The 16,298-nt window shown below is 43.8% G+C and overlaps 3 protein-coding genes across 4 annotated transcripts in view; all 3 read left to right on the top strand.

Moving 5' to 3' along the window:
- rnf213a (ring finger protein 213a) overlaps positions 1–6,823 on the top strand; it is a 134,508-nt gene extending 127,685 nt beyond the window's left edge. For both annotated transcript variants that reach the window (XM_055653841.1, XM_055653840.1), the window contains exons 64-66: positions 1,702–1,791; positions 4,287–4,465; positions 5,687–6,823. In XM_055653841.1, coding sequence (XP_055509816.1) covers positions 1,702–1,791; positions 4,287–4,465; positions 5,687–5,846 — 429 coding nt within the window. In that variant the 3' untranslated portion in view covers positions 5,847–6,823. The remainder of the gene's footprint in view (positions 1–1,701; positions 1,792–4,286; positions 4,466–5,686) is intronic.
- Positions 6,824–8,654: 1,831 nt separating this feature from the next.
- Positions 8,655–16,298, top strand: part of LOC129708218 (endonuclease V-like) — a 180,107-nt gene continuing 172,463 nt past the window's right edge. Inside the window, exon 1 of the mRNA XM_055653846.1 lies at positions 8,655–8,740. Within this exon, the coding sequence (XP_055509821.1) occupies positions 8,679–8,740 (62 nt within the window). The 5' untranslated portion in view covers positions 8,655–8,678. The remainder of the gene's footprint in view (positions 8,741–16,298) is intronic.
- LOC129708501 (E3 ubiquitin-protein ligase RNF213-like) overlaps positions 15,316–16,298 on the top strand; it is a 69,421-nt gene continuing 68,438 nt past the window's right edge. Inside the window, exon 1 of the mRNA XM_055654327.1 lies at positions 15,316–15,367. Coding sequence (XP_055510302.1) covers positions 15,316–15,367 — 52 coding nt within the window. The remainder of the gene's footprint in view (positions 15,368–16,298) is intronic.

Below are 16,298 nucleotides of genomic sequence, written 5' to 3'. Positions count from 1 at the left end.
CAATTAATCGGAAAGGTTTAGGCTAAATGCAAGCAAATTAGACTGTTTCCGGCTGTATAAACTCTTTGACTGAGTCTATCTGGTGTTGATATATTCATCCAACAACAGCAAAAAATGACTAACTGGTTATTCATCTAATTTCTGGCCTGGGATATTAACACAGAGTGATTGTCTTCTGTGTTTGGCCACAAAATAGTAATGGTGTATCAAATTGATGAATGATAAGGTCCTACATTTCAAAATGTTAAAGCCCATCTTTATTAGATCTAACAATGATATGTGCCGCTGTGATTTAAAAAAAGATTCCTATTTGAAAATATTTTTGCCACCTCCAACGGTATCCCACCACTGGCCACATCTTCCCATCTCCTCCCCTTTCGGCTTTCAGCAGAGATCGCTCCCTCCGTAACTCCCTCGTCAATTTGTCCCTTTTCACCCAAACCATCCCCTCCCCTGGTACTTTCTGTTACAACCACAGGAAATGCTACACTTGTCGCTTTACCTCCCCCCTTGACTCCATCCAAGGACCTAAGCAGCCTTTCTAGGTGAGGCAGAGGTTCACCTGCACCGCCTGCAACCTCTTCTATTGCATCTGCTGCTCTAGGTGTCAACTGCTCTACATCGGTGAGACCAAGCACATGATCGCTTTGCCAAACACCTCCGCACAGTTCGTATTAACCAACTTGATCTCCCGGTGGCTCAGCTTCAACTCCCCCTCCCATTCTGAATCCGAACTTTCTGTCCTGGGCATCCTCCATGGCCAGAGTGAGTCCCACCACAAATTTGAGGAGCAGCACCTCGTATTTCGCTTGGGTAGTTTACACCCCAGTGGTATGAACATTGACTTCCCCAATTTCAAGTAGTCCTTGCTTTCTCCTTCTTTCCCCTCCCCTTGCCAGCTCTCCCACAGCCCACTGTCTTTGCCTCTTCCTGTCTTCTTCCCCCCCCCCTCCCCTTCCCCACATCAGTCAAAAGAAGGGTCTCGACCCGAAACGTCACCTATTCCTTCGCTCCAGATGCTGCCTCGCACGCTGAGTTTCTCCAGCATTTTTGTCTACCTTCTATTTGAAAATCAAAGTCAATGGTGTCGAAATTTTTTTAGTAAGAATTTTCTACATTAAGTGGACAGTTTAAGATTTCAATAGCAATTGACAATAGACAATAGATGCAGGAGTAGGCCCTTCGAGCCAGCACCGCAATTCAATGTGATCATGGCCGATCATTCCCAATCAGTACCCGTTCCTGCCTTCTTCCCATATCCCTTGACTCCGCTATCTTTAAGAGCCATATCTAGCTCTCTCTTGAAAGCATCCAGAGAACCTGCCTCCACCGCCCTCTGAAGCAGAGAATTCCACAGACAGTGCTATATTTGCTTTTGTTTTTTTAAATTTAATATCAAAGTATGGTTTTGGAGTTGTGATTCTCTGCACTAATAAATAAGTGCTCTACCCGAACCAATGATATATGGCCGCATATAGAACATCTGAATGAATTCTGCTCTCAGATTCACCTATAATGGGCCTCCCTGGTGACAAAATTGAGAATGCATCCTTAAAATGCATAATTGCAGGAGAGAATCAATTGTCTTCTTGTGAGATCCAATGTGCTTGTGTTTCAAAATGAAGCACCATCAGCCCTTCATGTCATGTCCAAGGTTCATTATTTTTTTTACATTATGTTTTTTCTGTTACTTTATTCTAGACATTGAGAAGATGCAACTTGAAGCACATCCAAGCACTCTGGCAACTCCTCTCTTCAAGAAAATCCGAATGTTCACTTATTTTGAATAGGGTATGAATACATCAGCAATAATTTGTTTACTAGTTTGTGTGTGTGGTTAGTGTTATATACATCACGTTTATTAACCTCTCCTGTTCCTCAAAAAACAGCGAATGACTTCCTCCTTGAAATTCTATATTTCTTAATTTTCCATCAGGGTCTGGATTGGAAGTCCAAATATTTTTACCCATTAGCATTGAAAAATTGGCAACTAGTGAAATGGGATCACGTGGAATTACAGATGTTGTAATCTTGAGCACAATACAAAGTAGAGGAGCTCAATGGGCCAGGCAGCATCTCTGGAGCACGTGGTGGATAGACGATGCTTTGGGAAGAAGGGTCTGGATCCAAAACATTTCCATGTCCTCCAGAGATGCAGCCTGACCAGCTGAGTTTTTTTTGCTTAGTAAAATGGCATGACAGTTGAACAGGAATTTGTGAATGGGTTTTCTATATTTTTGCCAACAACATTCTTCTTGAAGAAAGAAGGAGTAGGCGTTGGTCAACACTTTAGAAGTCTGCTGGCTATAGATAAATGGCATGGATTCAGGGTTCAGTTACTTTTTTTTAAATGGACTCCTGGATGCTTTGGGCCTTCCTGAGCATTTCCACTGCTCATCGATAAATGTGTCAGTGAATTTACATAATTTTAAATGGCTGCAGATATTTAATTATTCCTCTTATATAGTGAATCAGAGTTATCACTTGAAACTATGGGTGAAGCAGTCAACATTAATATAATGATGGTCATAAAACTGATATATTATGGAGCAGCTTCATCTGCACAATAAGTAGCAGTTATTAACAGTGATTCAACTTCTCTATACGGTGTTTTTCTGCAGCGATTATGTCAATTGATTTAAATCTCAACTCTCTATCTTGTTTCAAAATATACTGAAAATATTATGTTGCATTGCATAAAGTCTAAGCGAGTTTTAATGGCATTCTAAGCCATAATTATTGCTTGCAGCATGACTGGCCTGAGGAAACTGTATTCTGGCTGTAATTTCCTCCAATAAATATCTCAAAGCATAGTAGATTTTGGTAAATATTTTATATTTATAATTTTGTGTTTTTCATTTTAAGTTAACATTTATGTCCTGATCCTTATTTCACATATTATGAGATCATGAAAAATGAATTGTGAAATCTGCTAGTTACTTCCTGTTCTGTCTGTAAGAATTTTTCATTGAGATCAACTACTCAGCCAACTTAATAAACAGCACAGCAAGGATCTCCTTGAACTGGTGGCATTTACTGTCTGAGAAACAGCAGCTCACACCATATAGATCATGCAATCTTATGAATGCAATTTGGTCACTACAAAATCAATTTGTTTCTGTAGTCTTTGTTTATTATCATTATTATCATTATTATTATTAAACTTTATTTCAGACTCAAGGTCCAGACAAGAGATGATTTTACATAAAATACATTGTATATAAAAACACCATAAAATACATATAAAAGATTAGTAAATTACTTATAAGAATAAAATGAAAGATCAGTGTCTTACAACGAGACAACTATACCAATGTCTCCACAACTGGGATTGGTAGTTTAGTTTAGAGATAAAGTGTGTAAACAAACCCTTTGTCCCGCTGAGCCCACGCCGACCAGTGATCACCTGTACAGTAGTTCTAACCGTCACACTAGGGACAATTTATAGAAGCCAATTAACCTACAAGTCTTTGGAATGTGGGGGGAAACCGCAGCTCGCGGAGAAAACCCCCACGGTCACAGGGAGAATGTACAAACTCTGTGAAGACAGCACCCGTAGTCAGGATTGAACCCGGCTCTCTGGCACTGGAAGGCAGCAACTCACTGTGCCACTCTATCGTGATTGAGTTAGCTACATTTTTTGTTCAGTTGCAAATAACTATTCTGGACTAAGCTGGAGTATAGACAGATGCTCGATGGCTGTGGTAGGGGTTACACCTCGTATAAGGTGAAACTAGTTAGCATAAGTGGCAATGACACATCACTTCTGGATGAGCTCAATGCATTTTATGCATGCTTTGAAAGGAAGAACAATGATACATCTCTACATCAGCATACAGGAGATAGATAGAACACCCTGGTTGAATGCTGCCGCAACACTAACCTCTCACTCAGATGATGTGATAGATAGGAATTCCTTACTCAATAGTGTGATAGATAGGAATTCCTTTTAAGGAGAGAAGAGAATATGCCCCGACTTTCATGCTGCAGGTTGCTGACATTCTACTGCAGGTAATCAATCATAAAAGGTGTAAATTTATTATTTGACTGGTGACAGAGTCATGGGCCAGAGTTTGTTTGCGCTATTAATTATTTAGCACGTAAATATGTATGTTATAGTACATATTATGAAAATGAGTGTTATTCATGTTTATTCAAATATTACATGGTGACTACATTTAAATGTTGGTGCCTGTTGATTTTCTCAGAAGGAGAAATCTTTCCTGCGAACAGAGTGAAAAAGTAAACTATATTTTTCATTTTTTTCCTTGTGTGTATGTTTCCAGGATCCTTTCTCAGGGATTAAAAATGAATATAAAGAGCACCTCAGTGAGGAAGTAAAGAAACAATTACGCCCCTTCTTTGTCCAAGCAAGTGTTGATACTTTCATACTGGAATTGCACGAGTTGCTGACTCTGAAATGTAAAAACGTTCAATCACCAGACTCTTTCAACCCAACTTGGAGGTAAGCGTACTTGTTATATAACACGCTTGCATACAACCACATCCTGCCAAACTCTCGTTTAGTAGGTTCATTTTTTAATGCCCAGCCTTGCCTCTCTGCTACAGTCCTACAATCCACTCACTTTGTATTTGGTCAAAGGACAGATGTGTCGCTGGTTCAGCGAGCATTTACTGTCCATCCCTAACTGACCCTGTGGAGCTTCCTGGACCATGATAATATGCCAGATAATGAAAGGTCATGCAACATTAATAGACATCTCGAGAGTAGATGATGGGGCAATTCCCCTTGATGAAGAGGAGTTGCAGTGGGTACATATCAAATAAATGAGAAGAGAAATAACAATGACATGAGCAAATGTTTTTTTTAATGCAGATTGTAGTTTGAGCTTGGAATACATTGAGGGTAAATATGGTGGGCAGGTTTAGTTGTGGTCATCCAGAGAGAAATAAATAAATATGGTCAAGAGGTAACTTAGAAGGTTGTGGAGAAACGATAGAGGGGTGAAACTCCAAAGTTGTTGATGTAAAGAGAGTGGAGGATTTAAGTTATAAGGAGAGGCAGGATGAGACTATGAGGAGGCTAAGGGCAGAGGCCGAGACTATGGGGAGGCTAAGGGGTGATCTCTACAGAAGTTTATTAAATCATGTGGAACAGGGAGAAAGTGAAAGGCCACAGTTTATTTTCCCCTAGTGTCGGCCAGTGTAAAATGAGAGGGCAGAGTTTTAAGGTGAGAGGGGAAAGATTCAAAAGTCATCCCAGGGGCAACATCTTCCACAGAGGGTGGTGTATATAAGGAATGAGGTGGGTGCAATTACAATATTTAAAAGATACTTTGACAGGTACATGAAAGGAAATGTTTGGCGGGATATGGACCAGGCACAGGCAACTGAGACTAGTATAGTTAGACAACTTGGTCGGTGTGCACAATTTGGGCTAAAATGCCAGTTTCTATGCTGTTTAACTCCATGACTGATACAGATGAGGCAAGTTTTTTCTCAGTATCAGGAATCTTCAGAACTCTCTTCCTCAAAGATCAGTGGAAGCAGAATTTCTGGCATGGTCTTGATAATCCCAAGTCACAAAAGTTTAAAATGATGCTGGAGAGAATGGTTTTAAAAAAAGGTTTTGATAATTGATAAGGAGAAAGAAATGAGGATCCTCTGTTTGTATAATGCTTTAGAAAAAATACAACTATGACAATAACTCTGCTTGCTATTCCAGTCTGAAAATGGCACTAGGATCTTTTATGGATGTGAAGGAAGTGGACAATCTGCCAGAACTTGAAGACATTTTCCCAGAAACAATTTTGATGTCACAGAGTGTGGAAACCTGGAAAGCAGCCGTGGCTTTCAAACGGGAACAGTTACAGTTTACAAGATAAATCTTAAGAGCTAAAAGCTTTGTCTCTCAGTAATGATAGTTTAACTCTACTTTTTAAAAATGGGACCATTTGAAAAAGGGAGGTACTTTCTGGAGACATTGTAATCTACATATCAATGAAGTAATGATTTACAGAGTACTGCCAGATGTAACCTGATTTACCTGGAGGGTTTTAGATGTTTACAGAAAACAAATTATGATAGTTATTGCTTACCTCTGTGCCTTAATGTGCTATATTGATCAACCACTATAACCCATCAAGAAAATTACTTTTTGCTCTGCACTGCATAAACATTTTTATAAATATGAATGTTTTTATATATTTTTGATGCCATGATGAAAATAATGCAAAATTTCATCCATTTGTTGCACTGCCTTTCTGCCGACCAAAACAAGCTGCTTAAAAAATCTAAAATGTAATTAATTTGAATAAGACGTGTTTATTTTGTTCACAAAATTTACTGTTTTTAAATGTTTGTGTATCATTTACTTGATGTAAGTTTCAACTGAACTTGAATGTAACCTGAATTAAAAAAATCATACAACATTCAACAGCGGCAAGCTATTTGAAAAGAAGACATTATCAAGTCATAGTGGAAGCATCGTTTGAAAATCGGGAAAATCTGTGATAGAGTGGATAACAGGAGAAACTGTGTACAAGTAGCGATTGTGCAAAAGTGTAGTGGGCAGAGTAGTGAATAATAATTAGTAGGTATGGTAAAGATATAATTTGGAAATTACCAAAAAAAAAAGAGGAAATAATAATGATGTTAGGCTGGCATGGCAGATTACTGAAAATTGTTGAATTCAATGTAGCGGCTGGAAAATCTTTACAATGTGCCTGTACGTGGTTGCGGTTCTTTGAAATAAATGTTGATGTAGTGTAGGAAGCCAAAAGCAGACAGTCCAGAGGGGGGTTGAAATAGAATGGCAGATGCTGAAAGCTCCGTCATTGGCAGACTGAACAGTCATCTCATGCAAACTTGTAACTCAACCTGTATGTGGTCTCCCCATGAGAACAATTAAGACCCTCAAAGAGGACATGTTTTAGATATAGAGCCGGTGCATGCCAATGAAGTAAAGAAACATGGAGGGCAAGAGCTTCCTGGAAACCCATTCCTGGAATGTAGTTACAGAAAGGACATGAGGTTCATAATAAGAAAACCAAGCTCAATAAAGAAGGTGCAGAAGAGAATAGGTACAGCACTCTCAGCCAAAATGCCACAAATATGTAACTGTTATGTGTTTACCATATTATGTTTAATTAAGTTGATGAAATTAGTAGCTTAAGGGAGTTTTTTTGTTTGAGTTAGGATGAGATATGGCAAGACAGGTCATTGGATGGATTAGTTTAGTATAGAGGTACACCGTGGAAACAGGCCCTTCAGTCCACCATGTCCATGCCGACCAGTGATCACCCTTACACTAGTTCTATCCTACACACTAGGGGCAATTTACAGAAGCTAATTAACCAACAAACATGCTTGTCTTTGGAATGTGGGAGGAAACAGGAGTATCCAAAGAAAGCCCACGCGGTCACAGGGAGAACATACAAACATCGTGCTGACAGCAGCCGTAGTCAGGATTGAACCTGGGTTTCTGTTGCTGTAAGGCAGCAACTCTACCACTGTGCTACCCCCTGGACATGCTCCTTTACCATGTAGGAGGTGATGGATGTTTCCAATCTATCTTGAAAATCGTGTGCAGTATCACTAGCTACGACTGCTTAAGCTCAAGATTTCAGAGTTGGAACAGTGGCTGGATCTGCTGTGGCACATTCACAAAGCCAAGAACTTAATGGAGAGCAGGTTTAGGAAGTGGTCTTCTTGCTGCTGAGCTGTCATTTTGCCTGTCCACATCTTCCAGAAATCTTGCCTGACCCACTATGTCACTCCAGGACTTTGTGTTTGTTTTTTGTAAACCAGCATATGAAGTTCATTGTTTCTCGAATATGACAGAGATGACTGATTCAAGGGGAATTAAAAGGAATAATGTTTCATACAGCATAGAAGCAGGCCCTTTTGTCCAACTTGTCATGCCGACCAAGATGCCCCATCTACACTAGTACCACCTGACCAACTTACTTTGAAAATAGACTCAAAGTGAAGGATAGATGACGTTTTGAGTCGGGACCCTTCAGTGTACAGAAGTGTCACCCGAAATGTCACCCTTCCGTTTTCTCCAGAGATGCTGCCTGACCCGCTGAGTTACTCCAACACTTTGTGTCTATCTTTGGTATAAACCAACACGGTGACACCGCGGTAAAGTTGCTGTCTTACAGCACCATGGACCCGGGTTCGATCTTGGCTCCAGATGCTTGTCTTCACAGAGTTTGTACATTCTCTCCATGACCTCGTGGGGACTTTGGTTTCATCCCACACTCCAAACACGTAGGTTAATTGGCTTGGTATAAATGTAAAAATTCATTCAATATTATCCGCCGTGTAGGATAGTGTTACTGAAAGTGGATCGCTGGTTGGTGTGGACTCGGTGGGCCGAAATGCCTGTTTCCAGGCTGTATCTCTGAACTAAACTAGCAATTCCTTGTTTCTATTTGCTTTGAAAATGTTCATTTGATTTTTGTCGTCAATAAGCACACTTTTAATTAAAAGATGTTTAAATATTCTTCATGCCCTTCCACCATTGCATGCCGAGATGCATTGGTTTGCAGTGATTTTTTCAAGGCACAGTTGTAAGGAAAGCATCATATATGTTCATGCATTAAGAGTTGCAACAATCCAACCTCTCTGGTCGGGGTCAAAGATAATCTTTGGTCGGGATTACGTGGTGGCGCATGCGCGCGGGCGTTGCGGACGCGGGAGAAGCAGGGTCGATGCTGGCGACGCGGGAGGGTGAGGGTGATGACGGGCGGCAGCAGCTCCGGCAATGGGAGAGGTACAGCCCCCCTCACCCGCTTTCCCTTTCTGCACCACGACAAACGAAGCAAGAGATAGACATAAAAAGCTGGAGTAACTCAGCGGGAGAGGACTCGCCCACATCCACACCGAGCCGCACAGCTCCCAGCAGTGGGCGGTTTGCGCTGTCAGGAGGCGGTGAGCAGCAAAGATCTTACAGCGGAGCAAGATGGGTTACTCTCACGCAAACGTGTAGTACGCTCATGGGCAGATTCATGGGTGATTATATGACCCATTTTAGCAACCAGCCCCCGCCATCTTGCTCCGCCATCTTGTTCCGCCATCTTGCTTCCGGTCAAAGATCGGATCTTTGTTTTCGCAGCAGGGAGAAGGAGTGCGTGGCCCGGGGCAGCGGGAGAGGGAGTGTGCGGTCCGGGGAGAGGGAGTGTGGGGCCCGGGGACAGGGAGTGTGGGGCCCGGGGGAGAGGGAGAGGGAGAGGGGAGTGTGGGGCCCGGGGAGAGGGAATGCGCGGCCCCGCGGCAGCGGGGAGAGGGGATAGTGTGGGGCCCGGGGGCAGCGGGGACGCGGATGTGCGCGGCCCGGGGAGGGGAGAGGGTGTGTACGGCGCCGGGGAGAGGGGGGGAGAGGAGTGTGTGTGGGCCCGGGGATAAGTGGCCTAGTGTGTGTGAAGTTGCGGGGAGGTTTGCAATGTTTCTTATTTAATGTCCCTTGTCTAGTCTGAAATAAAGTTCATCATTGGATCAGAAGAAATATAATTGTGTGTGGTTATATGATTATATACATTTTATATCACATTCATGTATGTGTGTTTATAAACATTTTATTCTTTAACAAGAATTAACAGACTTATGAGCTAACAGAATTATGAATCTAACCCTCTAACACCAAAATATTCCGCACAAAAAACTTCCCCCGCAATGCCAATACCCATGCGACGTCGGGTCGGTTCCGTTACTACAAAATCAACTCACAAACTTAACACTGCTTGTGAGCCATTTAAAAAGAAATGATTTAAAATATATTTAAAAAGACAATTACCAGGGTCAAATTTTATTCTTGACAAGAAGTATGAACTGACAGAATGATGAATCTAACCCTATATCACACACACAAACTGTTCATTGATTACACTGCGAGTCGGGTCGGGTTAGGTAGGCTCCGGTTACTAAATTGGGCGGGGAAAATGCCCAGGATCCCCTCCGTAGCGTAGTGCACGTCAGCCCATTGTATTTAGCAGGAGTAGCCTATCTTGCTATAAGATCTTTGGTGAGCAGGGCCAAAGATACTAGAGCAGAGCGCTCTGCTATAGGTTCTTTGAGCAGGGCCTCCGGTCGCAGCCGCCTCTGGGGCCGCTGGAGGACTGGACAGTGGACCACAAGTCCCAGAATGCTGTGCGGCTGGCAGTCTTGCCCAGTCACGTGGCTGGAGCTGACACTGAGTAACGGAGATCATGTGATACTCCAGCATCAGCATCTCCTCTTTTTCAAAAAAGGAAAGCTATGGAGCACCCTACACTAGGAAGGAACTGCAGATGCTGGTTTACATCTTAGATAGACACAAAATGGAAGGAATACTTTATTGTCACATGTGACTAAGCACAGTTGCTTGCATTCTTTATACAATGTATACAAATAGCAGCCACCTACAGCTCTGACAAAGTTACAAAGCAAGCCAGCGCCTTTTGTCCCCCACCCCCCAACAGTTCCCCCACACCGGATCCCTATTGTCCTTTGCCCCCCAACCCCCCCATTGTCCATTGTTCTCCACCTCCCTCACGGCGGTCCCTCCACGCCTGGTCCTCCATTGCTCTTCCCCTCCGACCTCACGGTGGTCCTGAGTTGCAGCGGACTGAGTCGGGAGAAGGAGACCCAGAGATAAAGAAGGATGAGGATGAAGGAAAATGTAGAATCCTTGATCTAGAGTCTCAACCTGAAACATCACCTATTCCTTTTCTCCCAGAGATGCTGCCTGACCCTCAGAGTTACTCCAGCATTTTGTGTTGTTTTTCGCAGACTACAGCACAGCAACAGCATGTCTTATGCTGACCACCTTCCTGGTCTAACTAATCCCAATCTGAGAAGAGTCCTAACCTGAAATGTCGTCTGGCCCATTTCCTCCACAGATGCTGCCTGACCCACTGTGTTCCTCCACAACTTTGGGTTTTACACAAGATTCCAGCCTCTGTAGTCTCATATGTTTTTTTAACTAATCCGAGATCCCATCTGTCTGCACGTGGTCTACTTTCCCTCCATTCCCTCTATGCTCTTTTTTTGGATTTAAGCCTCTTAAACAATGTTTATCTTATCTATGCTTTTATCACCTTCTCTGAAAGGGTTTGTTTGCGTACCAACCAGTCGCCTCGGAAAAGCAAAACATGATTACAATTAGGCCATTTGCAGTGTATAGACACATAGGGAATAACGTTTAGATTAGTTTAGTGATACAATGAGGAAACAGGCCCTTCGGCCCACCGAGACCGTGCCGACCACTGATCCCGCACACTAACTCTATCCTACTCACTAGGGACAATTTATAATCTTTACAGAGGATAATTAACTTACGAACCTATAAGTCCTTTGGGAGGAAAGCGGACGATCCTGGAGGAAAACTCACACGGGTCACGGGGAGAACCGTACAAGCTCTGTACAGACTGCACCCGTAGTCAGGATTGAACCCGGGTCTCTGGTACTATGATGCCCTCAGGCAGCTTGCGCTCTACCGCTGCGCCACCGTGCACCATTGAAAGAGCAGAAATAAAGGATTAGCATGTCAACAGCACCTGCTGAACCTGGGTCACTCCCCACACCAAGTGGACAACTCTGTGCAAGTTTAGTACAAGAAGCCCGAGTGAAGCCAGTAAAGTCCGATGAAGATAGTCTGAGGGTCACCAATGAGGTATAGATCGTAATTCAGGACTGCTCTCTTGTGGTTGGAAGAATTAGTTACCTGATATCAGCTTGGGATGGAAATGTCCCTTAATCCGGAGGTGGTGCATTTTCACTCTTAGATACCTTTAGGGAGAGGGGAGAAGAGCGAGTGGCCAGGGCGTAACTCGGTCCTTGATTATGCTGCTGGCCTTGCCCGAGGCAGCATGTAGTATAAGAGTCAAATGGAAGGGATGTTGGCTTCTGTGATGGTCTGGGCTGCGTCCACAATTCGCTGTAATTTGCGGTCTTGGATGGAGCTGTTCCAAAACCAAGCTGTGATGCATCCCGATAAAAGTGCTTTCTATGGCACCTCTGTCGAAGTTGATGAAAATTGTTGTGGACATGCCGAACTTCCTGAGTCTTGGATTCTTGATGTTAATTTGTGCGGTCTCCCCGGCATTCCTGTGGGGTTTTTTTCCCTGAAATTTGGATTGAAATATTTTGATGTAGCGTGATTGATCCTTCTTTTATTTTGTCCATCAAAATATTTCCTGTTCTCAGGAGAACCAATATTCATTCAGTGGGAACAGTGGTTAAACTACCAGAGTATTGATATAAGAGGTAGACAAAAGTGCTGGAGAACACTCAGCGGGTGCAGCGCATCTTAATGAGCGAAGGAAATAGGCAACGTTTCGGGCCGAACCCTTGATATAAGAGCTTGAGTAACAATCCAGAAAACCAGAATTCCTTAACCGGCCCTGGATTATATGTGACTCTAGCCCACCACATGGTGTCAATCAACTACTCACATTGGCCTCGTGCACCACTCAGTTGTTTGGAAGATCAAGACAATAAGTCTGGACCTATCTGGCTGTTAGGAAAATCTGCTGACGCATGTGGCCAGTGAACCCAGATCCTAATAAGTTACCGCGACAGAAAGCTTTAGCTCGGCCAAATTTTAAATTGGGTGCCACTCTGGCAACATGAAATCACTGCAGTAATGTGACATGAGTTAAATAACCAGCTCCTTTTCAGTACTTAGTTCTCATTCATAGATTAAGCTAACAAATTAGATATGGAGTAAGGAACGCTGCAGATGCGATTTACACGAAGATTGACACAAAATGCTGAGTAACCTCAAAGGGACAGCGCAGCATCTCTTGAGAAAAAGGAATGGGTGATGTTCAGGTTGAGATCTATCTTCAGACGGTAGAAGGGTTTCGACCTGAAAGTCCACCCATTCTTCTCCAGAGATGCTGCATGTCCGCTGGAGTTACTCCAGCATTTTTTGTTAAGCAAACATTAGATGAGTGGGTATAACTATGGAAAAACGAGTTTAAATTTAGGAAAGTACTATGGGGGTTGACTCTTAAATGCCCTCTGACAAGAAGTTGTCTACTAGTATGCAACTTTGTTTTGTCCATAAAACTGGCCCTTTTCATAACGGCTATAAAAGTAAGTAGGGGAACAAAAACAAGATGGGTGACTGGGCATCGATTCAGGACCTGCACCTCAGTGAACGCAAAGTGCGTTTCCAGCAGCCGCAGTTAACTTAGCAGAGATCCCCCTAACAATGCAGTTTTGTGATGAATTGCTGTCCTGAGGTAGGGTCAAGGCTTGTCACTCTCGGGCTGGAGTTTGAAGGTCATTTGATTAAGAGGTCAATAACGGGGGATCCAATGTAAAATACACCAAGGTAGGACATTGCTTCTTGTCTTGAAAAATGAGAGCTTATGGGCAGAGTAGGAAGGGTGAGAGTGAGTGGAGTTGTTCTTTTATCTGTGGTGGAGAGCACGATGGGTGTATTCGCTCAATCTTACTTAATACCGGGTTGCCAACGCATACCGAACAAGTTTCGACGGAATCTCAGGGCGCCATTCACCCATCAAGCTAGTACCGCTAATGCATGCCTTGCACGCAATGCAATGGCTACTCTATATTCTCCTCTCCTAATCTAACCCCAACTCTCCTGCCATTACTCCCCATAACCCCTGGCCAAGCCCCGTACTAATCAATGCAAGTCTGCTCGTCGTGCCACAAAAATATGACACGACCTGGCACTACTCACCTTTTGTGACAGAAGAAGTTCCACAGTCTCTTCACCCTCCGACCTAAAGAAAGTTCTCATCTTCCTAAAAGAACGCTATATTTAATTCTGCGGGAATCAGATAGGTGTATGACCTCCTATCCGTGGAGATGCTCCCACGGGTGACGACTAAACAATGGCTCTCCACGATCATCCACATCCGCTCTGAAGAAGGGTTTCGGCCCGAAACGCTTTGCCTGATTCCTTGCGTCGAATAATGATGGACTGACTGCACCCGATGAGTGTTCTCCAGCTTTAGGTGTAACCTTCGCGATTTCTTAATCGCACGGGCAATCTGCAGGTTCTTCTTGAACTACTCTAAAAGCATCCACACTATCCAGCTTACGTTAGTTCCTGCGGACTGTCCAGGTAAAGACGAGAGGGCATAAGCGTTAAGGTGAGGGAAGCCAAAGTTTAAAGGGCAGAAATGTGGTGGTTAGGCAAGTATTTTAATACAAGAACAAGGGGGGGGAACGGCGTGCCTAGTCACGGACACGGTTCAGGGGCTGGGGTGGTGGAGCCCGCTACGATAGTGCGCTTTGAAGAGGTTTGGCGGGACACCTGATATGCAGGGACGTGGAGCGATATGTCCCAGGTGCAGGCCGGTGAGTTAGGTGAGACGAATTCATAGTTTGGACAGGCCGAGGATAGTTAATGGGCTTCCGAAGAAAAGGCACTGTTTACATGTGGCACTGGACACTAATCTATTTGGAGGTTTTCAACAAAGGAAGGGAAGGACTGCAGGAGAGTGGCATTTGAACATGGTGAGCAAACCGAAGATAGACAAAAAAGTGGAGTAACTTGCGGGACAGGCAGCCTCTCTGGAAGAGAAGCCAATGCGGATGAGGTGGTATATGCCGAGAACCCCTGTGCATCAGGCCAGCCTGAGCATGCCGGGGTAGCACCCATTCGCGTAGGGAGAATCACGAAGGGAGACGAAGCTGGCCGGGGAAGCCGCCGAGTAAGAGAGCGCCGTAGGAGGGTAGACTTGTTTTTGTAAGGTCTATACAAAACACGCAGCGAAATGAGCTATGTTCATGGCACTAGAAATCGACAGACACAGAGGGTAGACTTGTGTGTATCGTAGAAGATATGTAGTAAACAGGTGAATGTGCCCCCCTGATTTGCTCACAGGGTTGTGTGATCGACGTCACACCGGGAAAAAGACGAGACAGACGAGGGGTGTATGTGTGTTTTGAGTAGATTCTTTATACAACAACATGTAATGAAGGGCTCCTTTCCAAGTGTATGAATGAGAACCCCCCCCAGACCCCCCCCCCCCCCCAATTGTATGATACCTGGTGATTAAAAATGAGCACAAAATTCAAGGATTGTCGCAAGGACTCTTACTAGGTCAATGTCAGCAATGCTATCACATTGGCACTAGTTATTAAAGCTTACTGCTTGATTAACTTAATTATGTCATTAAGATAATGGTAATTGGTAAAAACTAAAAATTATTTAACTGTGTGCCTTTGTTGCTTAAATACTGATTTTGCACTTACTTCTGACAGCCAGCAGGTGGAACTGAAAAAGCAGATGGTTGAAAACATATACGGGACGGAGAGCAATGAAGCCTTTGGTTTTGTGGGCAGGGTTGGAGCGGGTCAGGCGGGGGGATTTATCCTTACTCAAAGACGATGAAGGTCAAGGCTTGTGCTTCATTAGTGGTTCTCCGTTATCCTGATCGAGGTACAAATAAAACAGAAACCTGAAAAGATTGTAATTAGCATTTCAAGTCAGGGGGTTTAACAACTTTTGCCAAAACGGTCCTGTTTTCAAATGTTGTAACAGCGAGTCTGCGTCACTTCAGGAACCAGATAAATACGGAATCAAAAAAATCTGCAAAGAGACCAAAAACTAGAGTAACTAATCAGCATTCTGAGCAGGGGGTCTCGACCCGAAAAGGTTGCCAATCTCCTCATATCCAGGATGCTGCCTGACCCGCTGAGTACTCCAGCTTTTGTGTATACTTTGATGTAAACCATCATAACTGCTAGTTCTTTCGTACCATAAGCATCAGCGCATATGAAGTGCCTACTGATCTGGCATCTATGTGTCGACAGCTTACGGTGAAGTGAGTACATTCGTATGATCGAATAATTAGTGATAATTTCAAACAAGGACGCTAAGCTACAACCAGTATCATGCTCCGGTGGTGTGCGGGGTTGAGTGGTACCTAGATGAGTCAAGTCAAGTCACATTATTGGTCAGCACATGTAAAAAAATTAACTCTCGTTGGCAAAGTGATTACATATGTTATAAGAATCGCACCCAAAACAAATTACGCAAAAACACCAGGTCTAGGGGCTCAACCGCAAAGGCAAGCGGTCGCTCCTGAGCTTATGCTAAGACCGTCAGGCTAGTCAGTAACCCCAGGGTCGGCGACCTGATGGGTGCCTGGAGGGTGGGTGGTGGGCGTGAGAATACTTTAGGTGAGGTGGGCGGCAAGACCATGAGGGGCTTTGGAGACATGGAGGTGGATCTTGAAGTTATACAGAACCGCACAGGGAGCAAGTGAAGAGAGGGCCAGGATCAGGGCGATGTGGTCCCTTTTCGGGTGGCCCGTCAGGTTCTCGGCTGCGGCGTTTTGGACAGTTGCAGCAGGCAGGGGAAGACTTGG

Source organism: Leucoraja erinacea, chromosome 23 (assembly GCF_028641065.1).
Source record: "Leucoraja erinacea ecotype New England chromosome 23, Leri_hhj_1, whole genome shotgun sequence".
Lineage (NCBI taxonomy): Eukaryota > Metazoa > Chordata > Chondrichthyes > Rajiformes > Rajidae > Leucoraja > Leucoraja erinaceus.
This window is presented reverse-complemented; position numbering and strand designations above follow the sequence as displayed.